Source organism: Engystomops pustulosus, chromosome 2 (assembly GCF_040894005.1).
Source record: "Engystomops pustulosus chromosome 2, aEngPut4.maternal, whole genome shotgun sequence".
NCBI lineage: Eukaryota > Metazoa > Chordata > Amphibia > Anura > Leptodactylidae > Engystomops > Engystomops pustulosus.
Genome location: NC_092412.1, coordinates 69455813 through 69476184, shown reverse-complemented (window position 1 = coordinate 69476184; position 20372 = coordinate 69455813). Strand labels below are relative to the sequence as shown.

The 20372-nt window shown below is 39.4% G+C and overlaps 1 protein-coding gene across 1 annotated transcript in view; it reads right to left on the bottom strand.

The window, feature by feature from the left end:
* Window positions 1-1484: 1484 nt before the first annotated feature.
* HTR2A (5-hydroxytryptamine receptor 2A) overlaps window positions 1485-20372 on the bottom strand; it is a 37592-nt gene continuing 18704 nt past the window's right edge. Inside the window, exon 5 of the mRNA XM_072135218.1 lies at window positions 1485-7704. Within this exon, the coding sequence (XP_071991319.1) occupies window positions 6923-7704 (782 nt within the window). The 3' untranslated portion in view covers window positions 1485-6922. The remainder of the gene's footprint in view (window positions 7705-20372) is intronic.

The following is a 20372-nucleotide window of genomic DNA, read 5'->3' as shown; positions in this document are numbered from 1 at the left end:
AATTATTGTAAATGTATGAAAACATTATAAAACCTATATAAATTTGGTATCCTGTGATCGCACTGACCCAAAGAATAAAGTAGACATGTAATTTGGGGTTCACAGTGTAAACCGTAAAATACAAGCCCACAACAAAATAGAGCAATGTCACTGGTGGTCCTGCGACCCATGTCTTGGGACGCATGCTCACCAGTGCCCTTCCTTGTGCCCCCGCTCTGTGGCACAACAACTTACCAGTCCTCTCTCCTGCTTCCGGGTCCTCGACCGGGGGCAGCCCCGTGTCCTAGGGTGCGCAAGCACCAGCTTCACACGATTTAAAGGGCCAGCGCCAATTAACGCCCTCTTCCAACACACCCTTCTGGATCTTTGTGCTTTATGCCTGTGAGAAAGGTGTTATCTGTGACCTGTGTATTGACCTCTCATTGTGACCCCAGACCTGTTCCTGACTTTGCTCTTCCGCTGACAGCCCTGACCTCCTGCTCCGTCTCTGACCCCGAGCCTTTGCCACCTGTCTTCACATCCAGCCTGTCCCCAACCACGAGATTGCCTGCCGACTCTGTACCTCGTACTTGGTTACCAACACGGACAAGTCGCACCTGTGGAACGACCTGTTGTTACCACGCTGCAGCAAGTCCAACCCGCTTTGTGGCAGCCTCTGGTCCCAGGTTTTGGCTTGTGTCATCATCCGCGATGGTCCAGGGGGTTCACTACCCCAGATACTTGAAAAACAAATGCCCCATCATCATCATTTTAACTGAATTCAGAATTTTTTCCTGCCTCCCAGTATATGGCATGGAATATTAAATACGGTCACTATGAATTGCAATTTGTTATGCAGAAAAAAAAGCCCTCACACAGCTTTTTACATGGAAAAATAAAAAAGTTATGGATTTTTGAAGGTGGGTAGTGAAAAATAAAAAAGCAAAAACAAAAAAGGGTCTGGTTGTTAAGGGATTAAAGGGTACCTGTCATCACCTCACAGTTTGCATATCTCCACACTGCCTAGTAAGACAGCTTAGCGAAGGCATCCATGAACAGAGAGTAGTAAGGCATAAGTCGGGATCACAAGGCTCAGTGCGAGGTTTGCTTGTACAGTGAGCCTACATCACAAGTGGGAATAGAGTCAGGATTTGGGAAGGGGTTTTAAGGGGAGATAATAATGAGGGGGGGGGGGACCAGCGTATGGTGGATTAAAACTACCAGTTGGACGTTACCCTTTTGAAAAGCGCAATCCCTCGGACTTCAGTGCCTGAACTGGCAGGGAGCAAGTTAAAGTTTACCATATGATATTTCTATAATCAAGTAATGTATGGAATATTTCAAAACATTTGCTAAGTACTGAAAGACAGCCTTTAATTTGTATTTGGAAAGTGTGAGAAATTAGGAATACCTATAAAAATTAAGACTTGAAATAACATTCATTGTGCATTCCAGTATGAAGCAGGAAAGACAGAATCCTAGTGTTGCAAGTCAACACTATAATCCCACTTACAAGATATTTTAATAACTCAGACACCCAAGTTATCTATAACAAACACAATTTTAAAAATAACTGCATTGATTTAATTTAGAATATTGCTCAAAAATATACAATGCATTTTCACATAAATGAACCATTAGAATTTTCTTAAAATTAAAAACATCAAGATATTAAATAACAAATGGAAAACACTGTATGTTATGCAGGTTTATGGGTACAAGTGCCACGGGTACATTCAATTGATTTTAATTATTATGATTTTAGCTTAAGCTAAGGTATACAAGAAATCCACAGTGACATCTTTATGTGGCATTTTAAAAGTACTGTCAAGAAATGTAGCAAGAAATTACACAGAAGAACATATAAATATATGTTAACAATATAAATACCATGGTAACTCATGACTGCAAAAATTGAGGTGCTTTGTATTCTTACAATTCAAATACTCCTAATAAATAGAAAAAGTGGATTTACTTTCTTTTCAACCACTCTTCTTGCATCGGCGCATCTAGTAAGGAACACAAGTCAAGCTGATAGTGCCTATGCTTGCTTCTAAAATATTTGTGCCCACTTGGCTTAACCTGCAGAATTTCAGGTAAATCTCATTTTAATATATGAACACCAGGAATGGCAACGATAAACATAATCTTATTTGTTATATGAAATCTGTATGACACCAGGATTTGTAATATTTAATTAATTGATTTGGTTTCTTTAATATAAAAGGGTTCTAATTTCTCTTTAGCAACACTCTAATTGAGAGTTACTAAAAACATTCCATATTCAGTCTGCATAGCATAATTAAATAAAGCGTATTTCTGTACAACCAGGAAGATCCGAAGCAGCTTACAGTAAACAGCCTCTACTATACAGACTGAATATGGGGCTTTCTTAGCAATGTTCACCTAAAGCAGTGGTAGTGAACCTATGGCACGGGTGCCATAGGTGGCAATCAGAGCCCTTTTGTTGGGCATCCAGGCCTTCTCCCTAGCACAGAATTTGCCAGACTGAACTCAAGGCATCCTCCTGCAGTCCAAGAATGCCATGCTCAGTGCTATTTTAAAGGGACACCTCCATGGCTGCCAGGACTACTGGAGGAGCGAGAAGGTGTGGGATTATGGATTATGGTGTGGATTATCGTTGGAGCTCCTGCTCTGGGTCCCCTGATTTTTCCTCTTCAGGAGATGCTGGAGGGAAGCTACAATCCAAATTTCATCATCTTCTATCTATTTTATTGGTGTCCTCAAGACGCCAATATGATTGAAACTTGTGATACAGCAAGGATCAATAGGTTACCGCTTAAATTGTCATGTTGGCACTCTGCAACATAAAAGTGGGTTTTGGTTGAAATTTGGGCCGTGTCTCTAAAAAGAGTGTTGTTCAGCAGGAACTTCACACATCTGGTTTAAATTGAATAAATATCTAATTCTTACATTTAATATATTACTAAAATGTTTACAAACCTTCTCCCTACAGATTTTGTGGTTTTTTTTTTAAACAATGGTAACTCTCTAAGTTTTATGATCATACAGCCTCTACATTCACATCTGCATTCTGGGTTCTGCATGTTCTTGAAACTGATAGATAATCAATCTTTCTTGGTTCATTGACTGAACAGCATTTTTGCTGGTAATGCCAATTCTGTCTAAGTAGTATCTTTTCTGATACTCTGAAGTAAGATAAATGTGCTGGGTTAAATGTTAGGAGCTCAGGTAATGCTATGTTCATGCCACCAAAGAGGTTTCTGTTATAGTGTACGTCATGATGAAGGTGGTGGTGGATCCTTCAGACAATGGAACATATGGCACCCATTGAATTTTATTGTCCATTCATCTATGATGATGTCTGACAGGAAAATTAGTATTGCATCTCACACATTTCTTTTAACCCTTTCAAAGCATAGATATGTTATTTTACCATACATGAAAGTTGTTTGCTGTGCCTAGAATCCTGTCCAACTGACACCCAGGGATCATAACAGTGCCCCCAAGCTTGGTGCTGCTGTCATTTAATCTTTCAATGATTGCTGGACGTAGCCAAGTATTTTATCTAAGAATGGAACCCGATGATGATAATTTTGGGCAAGACTCATTTTACGCAAGTTCATTTTCACACAGCTGTTTATAATTGGTAATTGGTTTTCATGGGGAACTAGAACATTTCTGCTTTCAGACACTTCTGATAAATCTCCACCACAATATTTTATATATATATATTATATATATATATATATATATATATATATATACATAAAAACTTTATGGGGACTATTTCAATTAGGCAGGCTCTTTGTGATAGTGTGATGACTGCCTTTGGAGCTTCACTACACATCAGATTTATTAAAGTGGCTTTAATAAAACCGCAGGAGCACATGCACCAGGAGAGGAGTGAAGTGACTAGGCATTTTTATTTGCAATTTTAAAAAAAATGTTTAAGTCACTATTTTCGAGTGATGGAAAAAGGTCCTTGCAGTTTTATAAAATTTTTTGCCAAAAGGTAAAAAAATCCTATGATAAATGTCCCTCTATGACAGTGGTGGCGAACCTATGGCACGGGTGCCAGAGGCGGCACTCAGAGCCCTTTTTGTGGGCACCCGGGCCATCACCCCAGCACACCAGACAGGACTCAAAGAATCTTCATGCAGTTCCAAGCAACTTAAAATATGCTGCTTTCAGTCCTATTTTGATACTTACTTCGCTACTTGAGACTGTAGGAAGAAGGAGAAATAGACGGGGCCAAATTATCTGTGTACAGAGGGAAACTGGAAAGAAGCTAAAATGATGAAAATTGTCCATTTTTCTACTGTGTTGCTCTCTTCAGGAGGCCAATATGATTGAAAGTTGTTGAAAAGGGAGCAATAAGTTACTGCTTTAATTTTTGGGTGGCACCTCGCGGTAAATAAGCAGGGTTTTGGGTTACAGTTTGGGCACTCGGCCTCTAAAAGGTTCGCCATCACTGCTCTATGAGTTTCATAAGTAAAACATAGTTGCAGGAAAATTTGCTTCAGAGTAGTAGGCATAACTCCATCTACTAGACAGTGCCCAAACTGATGATCAAGGGTTAAAGTAAGTGAGCCACTTCCTGGCTTCCTAATTATCCACCATTTAATTGATTACGTTGCAAATTACTTCATGTAAAGGACCTGATCTTGGTTACAGAAAATCACTAAAATTACAATGATTTTATAGCACATGTAAAGAGGTATATCTGTTTGACATCTAAAACCTGAACGATTGTAATGAATGATCTCCATTCAATGTAATTCATTGCACATGTGATTTAAGATTGAAAACTGACATATGCAGAATTGTTTGTCCTTAAGTTAAATGATTTTTCTACCATCAAAATCAAGCATGATGAATGAGGGACAATTACTCATAGATCCAGGCACTGTGACTATAATCTTACATCTGTTATCCATGGCCTCCTTTGTTCTAAAATCAACAATTATGCCAATGAGCCTTAGGGGCTCTGGGGGTGTTTCCAGAGCCCCTTGGGGAGGTCTTTTCACTGGTTGTTATAACAAGCAGAGAGTTCTCCCCTTTCCCTGCAATTCCTGCTGCTGCTAGATTACACAGGCAGAGGGAAGAGGGAGAGAGCCGGGGGCGGGTGACATATATTCTGCTTATTGTAACAACCAGTGAAAATACAGCACTGAGGGGCTTTGTTAAAACTCCCGGAGCCCCTAAGGCTCATTAGTATAACTTTAAAAGTTGATTTTAGAAGGAAGGAGGCCATGGATAACAAATATAAGAAGATTACCACAGTCACAGTGCCTGGATCTATGAGGAAGTGTCCCTGATTTATTGTGATGGATTTTGATGGTAGATTTTCTTTAAAGGTATAAGGATACTGGTTGGTTGTCTAGTAATACATAATTGTCATAAATCAAGAGATTCAGATTTGTTGGTCACAGTAGAGAGTGGTTACAAACAGTATATTTTTCCCTAGAGGACTTGTCCTGTCCCTATTACACAGATATCAAGCGGAATTCATATTCTTGTTTTAGCGAGTGGTGCAAATATATACATTTTATAACATTCACATTAAAATCTACATAAAATCATCAGTGAATTTAAATACTTTTAAGCACAATTTTTAGTTACTTTCTGAGTTATAATCAGCAGTAGTGCATTGTGGGAGGTGAGATTTTGCCCAGTTAAAGCTTAGCTACTAAAGTGATTTCCCATTAAGACAATCCTTGTCGATCTACCGACTTGACATCAATGAGCCGGAAGGAAAAGTAGTTCTGTAGAATTATCTTTCAGCTATGTCATACTAAATTTTTGCTGAAGGTACTGGGAGCACTATTTTAATAGGGGATGTCACTAATGAGACATCTCCTTCAAAGAGAAGTTGTCAGTAGAAAATAACCAATGAATCACTTCAGATAAAAAGAAGCAGGTGTTTTTTTATGGTCCAATGTGGTGGCATGACCCAATAAATAAACCTGTAAGTGGTATGCATCGAGACAATGTGGTGGAGAGTTCGGCACTGACTTTCTCCACACCTCAGAACAGCCCCTTGCTAGTTGGCTCTCCTGAAATCCCTTCCATGTGCTTCTGAAGAGAGCTTTACTTCAGCAGCACATATGGGAGTTTCTCCTTGCCTTAATGTCTCCTTGACTGTATGTAGATCCTTTGCATACTATTCTAATGTTGATTTTCTGGATGATGCCACCACATTGTACGTTAAAAGGAACATTATGTGGATGATTCCTGATGACTAAGATGTCTTTTATTGATTGTACTGGAGCAAAACCACTCTTTATCAGGACTTTCACACCAGTCCTGTAGTCTGGCACATGCCCTGGTATATATTAAATTCCCCCCTTAGTTTATTACCTTAGCTAGTTTGAGGTCCATAATCCTAATTTTTCATAAAATGTATTAAACATGAAATTGTTTGGTTTTCTAAAGCCAGAGCATGTCAAGCGGAAAGCTATTAAGGGACGCATCTATAGTAATATATATGGAAAATATATAAATAACCCCAAAAAGTACAATAAAATAGGAATATAATGTAGATATTATGTAGATTTAAATATGAATGTTTTCATTTTTCTAAAAAGTTTTGCTTTCATAGGCTCCGTATCTATAAGTCCTCTAAAATATTGGCTGTCCCATGGTAGAACATAGACCATTAAAGTGCTCAATCACAAATTAGGAGTTATCTGAGGTATGGTACAATATGCCTCATATAAAATCTGTTACTCTTTACTTTTCTGTCTCTTTCTTTCTTACAGAAAACCAAAAATAAATATATGTATTACGGATACTTCTACATTGTCCAAATAGAAAATCCCGCCCTGGTTTCCATTATAAAATCCATAAATATGTCTTTGTTTTCCATGCCTAACTCTTTTGTCATCATCCCTTATGAATAACTTGCCCCACTTTCATTTGATATACAACACGTTGACATTTTTGAACATAACCACAATCACAAACAACTAACATTTTCATTCACAGATGGTTTATCTAATGGGGGCAATCCAATAGTAACCAAAGAGTAGTCATTTGTTTTGGTTTTGTTTTCCTTCTTCAGGTTCTTCATTTGTGCTAGCTGCAGTTGACTTGAGTTATATGCCAATGCTGGAATAGTGTTCACTAAAATTAACTGTAAAGGCTTCTTTTCTTCCCTGTATCGACACTGAATATAGCGCGAGAATGCTGAGCGGTATGTTTGGTTAAAAAGTGTATATACAAGTGGATTCACCGCCGATGAAAGGTAACCAATCCACACAAATACTTTTAGCAGTTCTCCCATAATGTGCTCATTGCATGACTCCTTACAGAACACTGCCATCACATTAGTGATGAAAAATGGACACCACATAACCACAAATAGGAAAAACACAATCCCCAGGACCTTGGAGGCTTTCTGCTCATTGCTGATGGACTGCATAGTTTTTCTTCCATATGGAGCAAATTCTTTTTGTAAAGAGCGCTGGAATAGTTTCTCTGATGAAATAGATGTTTGCGGGAGGAAACTGAACAAAGCGAGCTTGCTCTTTGCCCCCAAGTTATTAAAACACAGGTCAGCTTCTTTCTGGAGTGATTTTATGGTTAAAAAGTATGTGACCACCATTATGATGAGGGGAATGAAAAAAGCTACAAAGGAGCCAACAATGATGAAGTGCTCGTCAGATAAAGAGCAGTTTTCTTGGTTGAACACTTTGCTGTCATCTTGAAGTCCAAACACAGGCACTGGCATGGAGATACCTTAAGAAAACACAAAAATGTGTTAAATAATGAATGATCTATAGAGCACAAAGCTGATTACACTGAATCAGAGATACCATAGATAATAAAAATCTGTATTTATATAGTGCCAACATATTCTGCAGCACTTTACAAATCATAGGATGACATATATGAAAAAAATAAGACATTACAGTCATATGGAACAATGCTCACTGCTCACAAGAGCTTGCAATCTATGATAGATCTATATTGCAGATATCTTACCAGTATCCTTGATTACAAATTGTTTTCCAATATTGACTTTCATACAATAATCACATTTTTTCTTGAAAATTCTGGTTACTATGTATCTTTCTCAATTTTATTAAAACATGTATATTTATTTACAGATTTGTAAAGTAAACTATCAAAAGAGGTTGTTACACTGTCGCTAACTGGACCCATGATCTGTATATGAGTTTCTATTTTACCGTGTGAAGTGACTGCTTATCTCTGATAAATTGTGTCTTTTGTTGATGGAAACTGGTTTACTGAGAGAAGTTCCTGTGGGGAGAGGCTCTTCTTAGGGCATTACCACTGCTTTCCACTTTAAAGGGATCCAAGCACCAGTTTATAACACTAAACTAACAGCAATGTCAAAAATCATTTTAAATATTTACTGAATGCTAAAATTTGTCCATTTACTTATACAAAATCAAGAACAATGTCATGTGCCAATTAGATGAAAACAGTCACTTTTTAAAGGCTTCTGGGGGCATTTTCCATGCTCCTATCTGGACCTCTTCAGCAACTAGAAATGTTTTTGCATAGTAAATTTGTGATCCAGCGGAATTGGATCTTAACCCAATACCCCTCATAACAGCCACGTCATGCTGCACCCCCACATAACAGCCACGTCACGCTGCACCCCACATAACAGCCACTTCACGCTGCACCCCCATATTACATCCATGTCACCCTGCACCCCACATAACAACTACATCACACTGCACCACCACACAATATTCATGTCATGCTGCACCCCCACATAACAGTCACGTCACGCTGCACCCCACATAACAGCCACTTCACGCTGCACCCCCATATTACATCCATGTCACCCTGCACCCCACATAACAACTACATCACACTGCACCACCACACAATATTCATGTCATGCTGCACCCCCACATAAAAGCCAAATCACGCTGCACCCACACATTACATCCATGTCACCCTGCACCCCACATTACATCCATGACACACTACACCCCCATTGCAGCCATTTCAGGCTGCACCCCCACATAACAGCCATGCACCCCCACATTATATGTCACACTGCACCCCACATTCTCCCTTGCACCCCCTTTACATAAGTGTCAAGCTGCACCCCCATTATATACATCTCACACTACACCTCACAACCCCCCCTGCACCCTCACATTATATACATATCACACTGCTCACCACAACCCCCCTCACACTGTACCCCTACATTTTCCCCCTTGCACTGCCTCAGTATACATTCTCATACCTTAGGCTACATTCACACTGCCATTGCCCGCCGTACCGTAGCACGGCGGGCACACGGCAATGCCGGGGAGAAGAGGAGGGGGAAAGCGCCACTCACCCCCGACCCTCTCCATAGCCTAACATAGAGCATGGTGCTGTATTCTGTCGAAAGATAGGACATGTGCTATCTTTCTACGGGGTACACAGCGGTACGGTGCCGCACGTGTGCTGCATAATACCGCTATTGTACGGCGCAGTGAGGTCATTGTGATGTATGGGTGACGTACATATAAGCCGTATATATGTCGCCTGTATATCCGTTCCCCATACGTTCGTGTGAATGTAGCCTTAGCACCGTACATGAGAATGTGCAGCGTAGCAGCCACAACAGGTCATTGCCTGGCACCTGTTCCCTCAGCTGTCCCACCGGCCCCTCATCTCCTCAGATTGTGGCCTCTCATTTCCCCCCTCATATTTTGGCTTCTAATCTCATTCTCATATTGTGACCTCTCATTTGCCCCTCATCTTGTGGCCTCTCATACCCCTTACAGTGCGGGCTCTCATCTTGTGGCACCTCATACTCCTTTACATTGCGGACCCTCAACTTGTGGCCCCTGATACCCCCTCTAATTGTGGACCCTCAATTTTAGAAAAAATATTTGAGATGTTGTTTTAGAACAGTGATGGCGAACCTTTTAGAGACTGAGTGCCCAAACTACAACCGAAAGCCATATTTATCACAAAGTGCCAAATGCCATTTTAAAGTAAATGATTGCTCCCTGCTGTATCACAGATTTGAATGTATTGGTGTCCTGAAGACACCAATACAGTAGAAAGATGGAGAAATTTGGATTATTATTGTAGCTTCCCTCTAAGGTCCCCTTAACAGGATGAATCGCAGGCCCTGACAAGGAGCCTCAATGATAATCCAGCTCTGTGCACTCCTCCTTACTCTTCAAGTCACTTTAAAATAGTGCTGAACATGGCACATTCTGGGCTGCCTGTGGCTGCAGGAGGAGGAGTCCTAAATGGTGACCTTTGTGCTGGGGTGATGGCCTGGGTGCCCACAGAGAGGGCTCCGAGTGCCACCTCTGGCACCCGTGCCATAGGTTCGCCACCACTGTTTTAGAGTATTTCAAACAACCATAACATAACACCAGCGGGCATCATTAACTTTTATAAGGAGGTATGTTTTAGATTGTACTGACAGGAGGCTCTGGATTTAGTATAGATGGACTTTCCCAAGGTATCTGATACTGTATACTGTATACAAAATGAATGGTACCAGAGAGGTCAGTATGGGGCCCTCTTCCTTTTAATATCATACAGGGTTTACAGGTCTTATTTTTTTATACATAGCGAAAGGACTATTTAGTCATAATAATGACAATAATGATTGTGTAAGGAGTATAATACTTGTATAGGATACACAATAAATGGCACATTGAATTGATGAAATGTACGCTTAGTGCCTTGTCCAGAAAAGAATATGTGTAATAAAGTCTGTATTTACAAGGCCTCAAATTAGATAAACTTTTATTCAGCAACCGCCTGGGAACTATTACAGGCTATCAGGACATGGCCATTTAAGTAGATATCTGTCCTAAGAGTGAATAAACAGATGGCATCAGCAGATAATAGAAAGAAAGAGACAGTAGAAAGAAAAATAAGTCCTTCTACGACTAAAAGCCCTTAGAGTTTTTAACTTTCCACATTCAAAAAGCCATATCTTTTGTATTTTTCCATTTACAGAACCATATGAAGTCTTGTTATCTGCAGGACAAGATCTGCTTCCAGTGGCACCATATTGCACAGCTGCAAAGTGTAACCACTATATAAAAACTTTCTTGTGGGCTTTGCTATTACATCTTTCTCTGTGTAGCCTCAGTGACAAATCCACTTTAGGCTACTTTTACACAAACGTGTGCTATGCCCAGGCTGGGACCCGGGCGCAGCATATGATTGGCCAGAGAAGGATGAGCATTGCGAGAGTGTGTTTTTTTTTCTGGGGATGGTACAGTGTGGTGTGCTTTCATTGTATCGCAACTGGGCACCATATGGGTCTATGTGGACACATTTGCGAACAGATATACATCACCATGGCCCACATTTATGCCAATATAGTTTTTTATTTCCTAATACAAAATTTCCAGCGGAATATGACATTTAAAATTTCATTTGCCTAAAGTTAAGCATCAATTAATCACCAAACTAAACACAATATAAACTCTCAAGAGGCTCAAACCAGCTCCAAGACTGCAAGCAGAGGTTTGAAACATGGTTCAGTGGAATCAGGTGCACAGTATAAAGTACTGCTTCTCCAGTATATAAACTCCTGCCCCTACAAGGGAAGTACCATAACAAACCCTGGCAGGTATTCCATATTATGCCCTGACAAGATAAAAGTCTTTCAGTGTTTTGTTCATGGTAAGGGCTCCTCAGAAGGCTTTCTTTTTACTAAGTCAAGATGCAGAATAGGTGAACACCTTGGAGACATCAGAAATCCCATGTACACCCAATTATCCTGACATATATGCACGGTGCACAGAGGAAATCCAAATGTACTAAAATTCAGGGCTATTGACAAGGTGAGACCACATGCCGAGACATCACAGGAAGTCCTGCTGCCCAGAGTTCATGTGACCTACGGTACCTAACGGCAAGAAACTAACTTTAACAAGGTAAGTATAATATGGGTGACCCTATTACGGTCTTATACTTAACCTATTAAAGCTCTATTTCTACATCAGACTTTTATGGCATATTCACTTCTATTGGAGTTTTAAAATACTAGACAAAATGCCTGGGGCTTTGGTTGGGGTCCTCTTAAAAAAAAAGTGTTGTACATGAGACTGAGGCCGTGTTTCCCAGAAACATACAAATTCTAAATGATAGCTTTATTGTGGGATCTGCACTGAATGGGATCTGAGGGATCACAGCATGTGTCCTTCCATAGCCTCACAAGAATTCTCCGCACTATTGTTTGCCTTTGTATATATTCAGTTTTCATGTCCTTTGGGACAGAATAGCCTCCAGTCAACCATATCTTTCTTCATTTAAAGCAGCAGGAAAAGACTTTGTTGAGATTGTGTGAGTTTAGTGCATTTGACGTTGCGATTATGTTAGTAAGCACAGGGCAAACCTACTGACTGGGAAATGTAAAGATGAATCCAAGTAGAAGTCTGCAGCCTCTACAGAATAGGAAGGGGTGGTTCCTGGCATATACATAGCATATACGTGTATATTTGTCAAATCTCATTTTATCCCTCTTTTGTATACAGAAGGTTTTTGGAGAAGCGTTTTATGTTAAATGCTACTTACAAAAGATTTCTACTGCTTTTGACAAATGTAACCTGTGTTGCTGAGTAGTTACACTATGTAAGACATGTACCATAATGAAGATAACAAAAACTATCATAACTATTGTTGAGTAATGCCGAACCACAATGTTTGTTTTTGTCCCGAATATTGCGAGTTTGGGTCCAAAGAAGTCAGAAGTCCGGGTTCAGGTCATTCCCCCTTTGGTAAGGCTTGCAGATTTTATCCTTTACTTGTCGAGGGCGTACCACACAAAAGTGCCAACGGTGGGTAGGCGGACACAATTAATGGGTTAAAACCCGTGATGGAGTCCGGGTCCACAAACCCCGGCTTTTGGTTTGCTTTACACTATGAAAATATTCCCTAATGAAGGAGGATAACTGAGGGTTAAAACATGCACAGAAAGGAATACAGATAACATTGGGGAAATTTACTCTTGTACAGTCTTGGTGGTTGTGTTGTGTACTATAATAGTACAGTCTATACCAAATTTCACTATAGAGTACATCTGATATTAAGGAATGGACACAGAATTACAATAACTCTAAATCTAATTTGGGTTTGTTTTTAGTAGTTTTCCAAAGTAAAACAGTGGCAGAATCAATCTATTAGTCCCTTAGCTACCAGCCCATTTAGGGCCTGAATGACAAAGCCATAAAATTTCCATTTGTTGCATTGAGAAAGATAACCATTTTACTTTTCAATGCCATATAAGGGGACTATTATTTTTGTGGGACTATTTGTAGCTTTTAATGGCACTGTTGTGGGGTATGTGAAATCTATTGATTACATTTTATTAACTCTTTCTGAGCAGAAAGGAGAAAAAATTGGAACACAATTATTGGTGGCTATTTATCATATATCAGCTATCTTATAGCCGAGCACATCAAGAGGCCTTGGCCTCCTGATGTATTTGGCGGGGCCCACACAGCATTTATTTCTATACCAGACCCTACCTGGCGTAGAAATAACCGCACAGCTGGCCGGCTGCACCTCCTCCCCCCCTGGCAAGGTGGTGGCAAAATGGGGGAAATAATCACAAGTGCTAACGATAAGCTAGCCCCTGTTTACACCCCCCCCTGTCTTTTTAAAAGATACCTTTTGCAGCGTTCACCATGCAAAATAAATTATGATATAACAATATTTTCCAGGTTGATTCATCCCCTTCCTGTTGCATTTTTTATTTTCCAACAAATGGAACCATGTGAGGGCTTGTTCTTTCTTGTTGTGTAGTGTTTTTTTTTTTACATTTTCTGTTTTTTTACATGAAAAATGTCATTTTGTATAGGGAAACTGGGATTTAATTTTTTTTTTACATTTTGTTGGACTTTTTTTTTCTATTCTAAGACTTTTGGGGGCTTCTTGAAAATATTGACAACAAGAGCTCGCATTGAGGGTGCCCAAAAGGGTGAGAGAGGGAGCTCCCTCTTTCATATAGCATTTAGGATTAAATGGGTTAAGCAGTTAAGATTGGATCTCTCTTCATTCTGGATTGTTAGTGACAGGAGACCTGTGGAACAGTTAGGTAAGGAGGACATAAAACAATGGCTCCCAAGCCTATCCTGCACCATCTCTTCCACAAACACTAATGCAGCTGCTACATAAATATAAACTTTTAATTCTGGATGTTAACATTTTTTCAGTGCAGACTATTGCCATTTTTGGTAATTACCATGATATTGATGATAAATTGATGACAAATCCATCGAATAGTGCCAGATTAGTGCCAGAAGTTCAGCTCCATTCTCTGTACAGTGGCTAGGCACATTATTATACAGAAATAAAACATTAGGAAACTCAGAATTAAGAGATAAATGCCAATATTTAAAAATGTACTGTAATGACAAAATCAATCCTATTAATTAAAAATGGAAAAGGGTTCAGATAATTTACTTGTTCTGCTCCGTCATTTATCTGGACACCACTGTGTCTAGGTTGTAAACCTGTCATATAATGGATACAAATGGTCTCTAACAGATCCCATTGAGCCAATTTGGTATTCAGTAATTTGCTCACTGTCCAAAGTGATGGAAATCCTAGAAGCAACCCATGTGCAATTCTTAGCAGTAATGTGAGTAGGCCCTAGCTTTACATTTCTCTTTCTCAGCTTTTGTCTATTTATATCAGCAGGCAGGTATTGCACTACATGTAATAGAGTTTTTTAAGACTTGCCGTATAAGACCCCTTGTATGATTCTGAAACTACAGTAAACCCGACCTGACCTTTGTTTATTGTTTTGTTTTTTCTTTATCAATTATTTAAATGGGAAAAATATGGAACCCACAACTTAAAAAAAATATTGCAATTGTGACATTTTAACAATGAAGTCATAAACTACCATATATACTCGAGTATAAGCCTAGTTTTTCAGCACAACAAAATGTGCTGAAAACCCAAACTCGGCTTATACTCGAGTGAAAAGAATATTAATTTTACCAGGTTTTTGTGGTAAAATTAGGGGCCTCGGCTTATACTTGGGTCGGCTTTTACTCGAGTATATACGTTATATATTATGCTCTCTATAGGAAAAAATGTAAAAGATGCTAAAATGTATCACACAGTGATGTTTTAGGGTTGTGAGACATATAATATTCTATATTTCTCAAAACTGCATTATATCTAACACAAGTGCTTAAAATAGATAAAGTGAATCAACATTTCTTGTAAGTAAATGGCAAAAGTATGTGAACATTTGCTCTCAGTATTTTGTGTGACCCCCTTATTTTTGCTTAGGTTCTCTTAATCTATGTTATGGAATCATGTTAACTTCAGATATAGTTTTAGGTTGAATGTAAGGAAAAGATAGAGATAACTGTGATGGGTTGCTGATTTTATAAAACATATGTTCATATACCCTGCTCTTAGAAGGGCAAAAATAGGTTATATAGTGTGTATATAGATAATATATGCACTAAATGTCAGATGGCTAAGATCGCTGTGAAAGAAAACATAAGACACACAAGCACAATACCAGTCAGCAGCACACTCTGGGAAAATATGCTATATCCCACCACTGTGGTCCTCCTACTGATATCTGAGGCACTAAGTAGTTGCTTAGGTTGTTTTTTGTGTAAATACGTCTCTGTCTCACCTTTGCACAACTGCATTGAAAAGTAGTTTGTCAGGAGCATTGGATAAACCCTAACATCAAAACCAAGCATGATAAACCAGAGTCACTTACTCATAGATCCAGGTACTGTGTATAATCTTCTTATAATTCTTAGCCATGGTCTCCTTCCTTCTTAAATCAACTTTTGAAATTATAATAATGAGCCTGAGGGGTAAACAGTTAACACCTGCGATCAGTGCCAGCAACAATTGTGGGTGTTACTAGTGGGGGTTCGGGTCTGGGTTTAATACCTAGACCCTAAGAGATTTTTAAAAATTCTGAATTTTAACAGGTTCGTTCACCACCAGTCATAAATATAGATTTAACACTATTTATTCTAAAATACACCCATTTTTAATTGAAGGGGGTAATGCATGATAGGATTTCTGTACAGAGGATATTGTTCAAATAAAAAAGTTTATGTTCACCAATAGGGAGGGGAGGCAGTACTCTATTATTAAAATTTTCTAGCTTGCGATGCACTAAACTTTACTTGTACGGCATACTTCACATTCCTCTGTTAACTGCCTAACATCACAAAATAATCCAAAAAAAGATTTCTCAGTCTTGTATTTATCTCTGCTAAATCATCTTTTCTTCTTTGCTATCTTTATCAGTTTTTCCTTTCATGCGGCAACACACAAGCCATGAGTCACGAAGCAGGGAAGGGGGGCTGCGGAAAGCATAAGATTTAGGTCATCGAGAGTAAGTCGCAATGTGAAATCCCCATTCAATGTGGAGCATTAGTGCTTCATGAATCCTACTTACAATGTCAATATTCCCTTACATTTCTCCTTCTTTAAAATTGCTTTGTAAAATACAACAGGGAATAAAATATCTGTATGTGCCAGATGTGTTATCTACCAAGTCGTAATGTTACATAACATGAGCTTTCTAAAGAATGGATGAACGTGTATATAAAGCATGGATAGGTCCCTGTTCTACATTCCTGCATGATATTAAAGGAATAAATGTGATAACCATGTAGTAGATTATAATCCGCCTTTTATTATAAAATAATGTATGGTATATAGTGGTTTTGTATAATATTTTAGATACAATTGCGTACACCATTGTTAAAAATCCTTGTGAATGAAATTCTATGGGGGACATTTATCAGTGCTTCTACACCAGAAACATCAAGAAATTGGGATTATTTAGCTATTTTAGCACCTCCGAAGAGTGGGCCAACACAGGACTTTCCAACCCCGTATCTGATTACTTTCTAAAAGCCTGTCTTTACACAAAACTGTGACAGTTTTCGCCTGGCGCAGTTCTGCCCAGCTTCTTGATATATCTGGCGGGACAGGGGGGAGTGGCCTTTATCATATGTATGATAAATTTCCACATTTATTTTCATTAGTTTATTATTTTTATTGTACATGAAAAGTTACACGTATACAGTGGGTACAAAAAGTATTCAGACCCCTAAAAGTTTTTCACTCTTTGTCTCATTGCAGCGGATTGGTAAGATCAAAAAGATTCTTTTTTCGCTCATTAATGTACACTCCGCACCTCCTCGTAAAAGAAAAATAAACCCAGAAATGTAGATATTTTTGCTAATTTATTAAACAAAAATGAAATATCACATGATCTTAAGTATTCAGACTCTTTGCTCAGTATTGAGTAGAAGCACCTTTTCACCTAGTACATGAGTCTTCTTGGGAATGATGTAACAAGTATTTCACACCTGGATTTGGGGATCCTCTGCCTGGGGGCGTGGCTTGCTGATGGCTGAGTAGGACGCACTGCTGCTGAGCTCTGTCGCCCGCTCGCTATTCCCAACACCGCAGGACACTATTAACTCGGTTTCCTCACATGGGACCCAAAAGGACCGGCACCAGGAAGCCCGGGAGCCGCAACAGAGCTCCTTGGAGCAGTTTCTAGGCTTGCCCACGCTGCCCGAAGATCCCGCAGCCGAATCCAACATGGGGATCCTCTGCCTCTTCCTTGCAGATCCTCTCCAGCTCCCTCAAGTTGGATGGTGAACGTTTATGGAAACCATTTTTATGTCTCTCCAGAGATGCTCAATTGGGTTTAGCTCAGGGCTCTGGCTGGGCTGGTCAGGAATGGTCACAGAGTTGTTCTGAAGTTACTGCCTTGTTATTTTAGCTGTGAGCTTAGGGTCATTCTCTTGTTGGAACTTGAACTTAGCCACATTCATCTTTCCTTCAATTCCAAGCAGTCGTCCTACAGCTGAAAAACACCCTGATAGCCTGATGCTGCCACCACCAAGTTTCACTGTTGGCAGGGGATGAGCAGTGCCTGGTTTTTTCACCACACATCAATCTTTGTCTCATCAGACCAGAGAATCTTAATTCTTATAGTCCTGTGGTCATGTCCTATTCAGGTGTTTTTTGCAAACTCTATTTAGGCTTTCATATGTCTTGCATTAAGGAGAGGCATCTGTCAGCCCCTTTGTGGAACTTTCTCCCATGTCCCTACCACATCTCTGGAGCTCAGCCACAATGATCTTGAGGTTCTTCTTTACCTCCCACCAAGGCTCTTGTCTCATTATTGCTTAGTTTGGCTGGACAGTGAGGTTGAGGAAGAGTTGTGGTCGTCCCAAACGTCTTCTATTTAAGGATTTTGGAGGCCACTGTGCTTTTAGGAACCAAGAGTGCAGAAGAAATTCTTTTGGAACCTTGGCCAGATCTGTACCCTGCCACAATTCTGTTTCTGAGCGCCTTGGGTAGTTCCTTAGATCTCATGATTCTCATTAGCTCTGACATACACTGTAGGCTGTGAGGTGTTATATCTATAGATGTGTGCCTTTGCTATTCAAGTCCAATAAGTTTAATTAAACACAACTGGACTCCAATGAAGTAATAGAACCTTCTCAAAGAGAAAGAAATGGACAGCATGTGAGTCAATATGAGTGTTACAGCAAAGGGTCTGAATACTTATGACCATGTGATGTTCCATTTTTTCTTGTTTAATAGATTTGCTAAATTTTTGGTCAAGAAGGGGTGCAGGCACTTCCTAAATACCTGTGCAAGCAGTTTTCAACAAAAAGAATGTGCAAAGTCTGGAAGAAAACTGGCGCACGGTCCTTAGTAAGTGTGCCCCATTGTTTTTCTGTCTGCTCTTTAAGACTAGTGAATGGAAAGCGTTTAAAGGATATCTACCATCAGTTTTATTGATGGTAGATGTGACCTACTGAGTAGTTGGACTTCTTTTATTATAACTCTATATGCATGATTGCGACAATATAGAGCTAAACAAATATGCTAATTAGTCTGGGGTGCTCCAGCTACGTCACCAGAGCACCTCATATTGTTATTTACTTGCTTGTATCGGAACGGGGTTGAGTAAACTAAAGGTGTTTGCCTTTACAATTCTACTCAGTTTTATTGCTGTTTTGCTATCACTGAGTGATGGTTAGTGTAAAATTCCAGAGTGTGGGTGGAGGCTCTATAAGCAGACACTTCATGATTCCTCTGTGCTAAGACATAATGTGTGGTATACTCAAAAGAAAAAAGAAGTATGCTATAAGACCCAGAATAGAAATATAAACAAATTTTATTTGTACCATTGTACACCATGACACAAAAACACATACAAAAACTTCACACTTTTAAATGTTTTTATATGTGTTTTTGTGTCGTGGTGTACTATGGTACAAATTAAATTTGTTTATATTTCTATTCTGGGGCTTATAGCATACTTCTTTTATCTTTTGAGTATACCATTGGTCTTTTTTTGTATGACTTTGACCCTCACCATATTTACTTAAGGAGTGCTAGTCCCGCCCCCTTTGGTTCCCAAGAGATACTGTGTGTTGACAGGTGCTTAGATTATCAGGGTACATGGTTTATTTACACTTTCATTTAGCTTTTGAGAGACAAGACAGATCAGAGTCATCAGATGGATATAAGACACAATGAAACATTCAGCTTCGCTATCTCACCTATAACACACTGAGCTCTTCTATGCCTCCCCCTTTACTACGATAAAGCCCTTATCTTGTCTGTAGTTTGTAGAGGAAGTCTCTGCACACTGCTGTCTAAGCTTTTCTTGTAATTCATGGGAGGGAGGGGCAGGAATCAGAGTGCACTTTAGCATGCAGACAAGAGAAGCTATTCATAAGAAGAATACGACCATTGAAGATTTATGGTTGGATCCAAGGACAACCAAAATTGTAACATTGTGTCACAAGGACTGATAGAGACAGGTTGGAATTATATCCGTGAAATGTTGTATTTTTGTTCGTAACAGGGTACTAGAGAATTTTTTTTTGTGAGTATATTTAAGAATCTTGTCTTCATGGGAATACCCCTTTAAAAGAGGTGGTCTGAGGCGCTCTGGTGACGTAGCTGGATCAGCCAGACTAATTAGCATACTTTGTATATACTTTGATTGCTGCAATCACAGAAAATAGAATTATAATAAAATAAGTCCTGAAGAACATCTTCGTAGGACATGTCTAACATCAGTGAAACGTGGTTAGCACAACAGCTTTGCAGCACTGGGGACCTCTCTGTGTTTGCGTGGGTTTCCTGTCGGTCCTCCGCTTTCCTCTCACACTCCAAAAACATACAAGTAGGTTGATTAGATTATGATCCCCTATGGGGGCAGGGACCGATTTGGCCAGCTCTGTGCAGCGCTGCATAATCTGTGTGCACTATATAAATAAAGGAATGAATATTAATTACTATTATTAAGCTGGTGGTAGATGTCCTTTAATGATCTTTTACCTAAAATAGTTGTGCAGGTAGTGATAGGGCAATGGTAAAGTGTTCCTGTATCCGTAAGAGGCCCAAGAGGA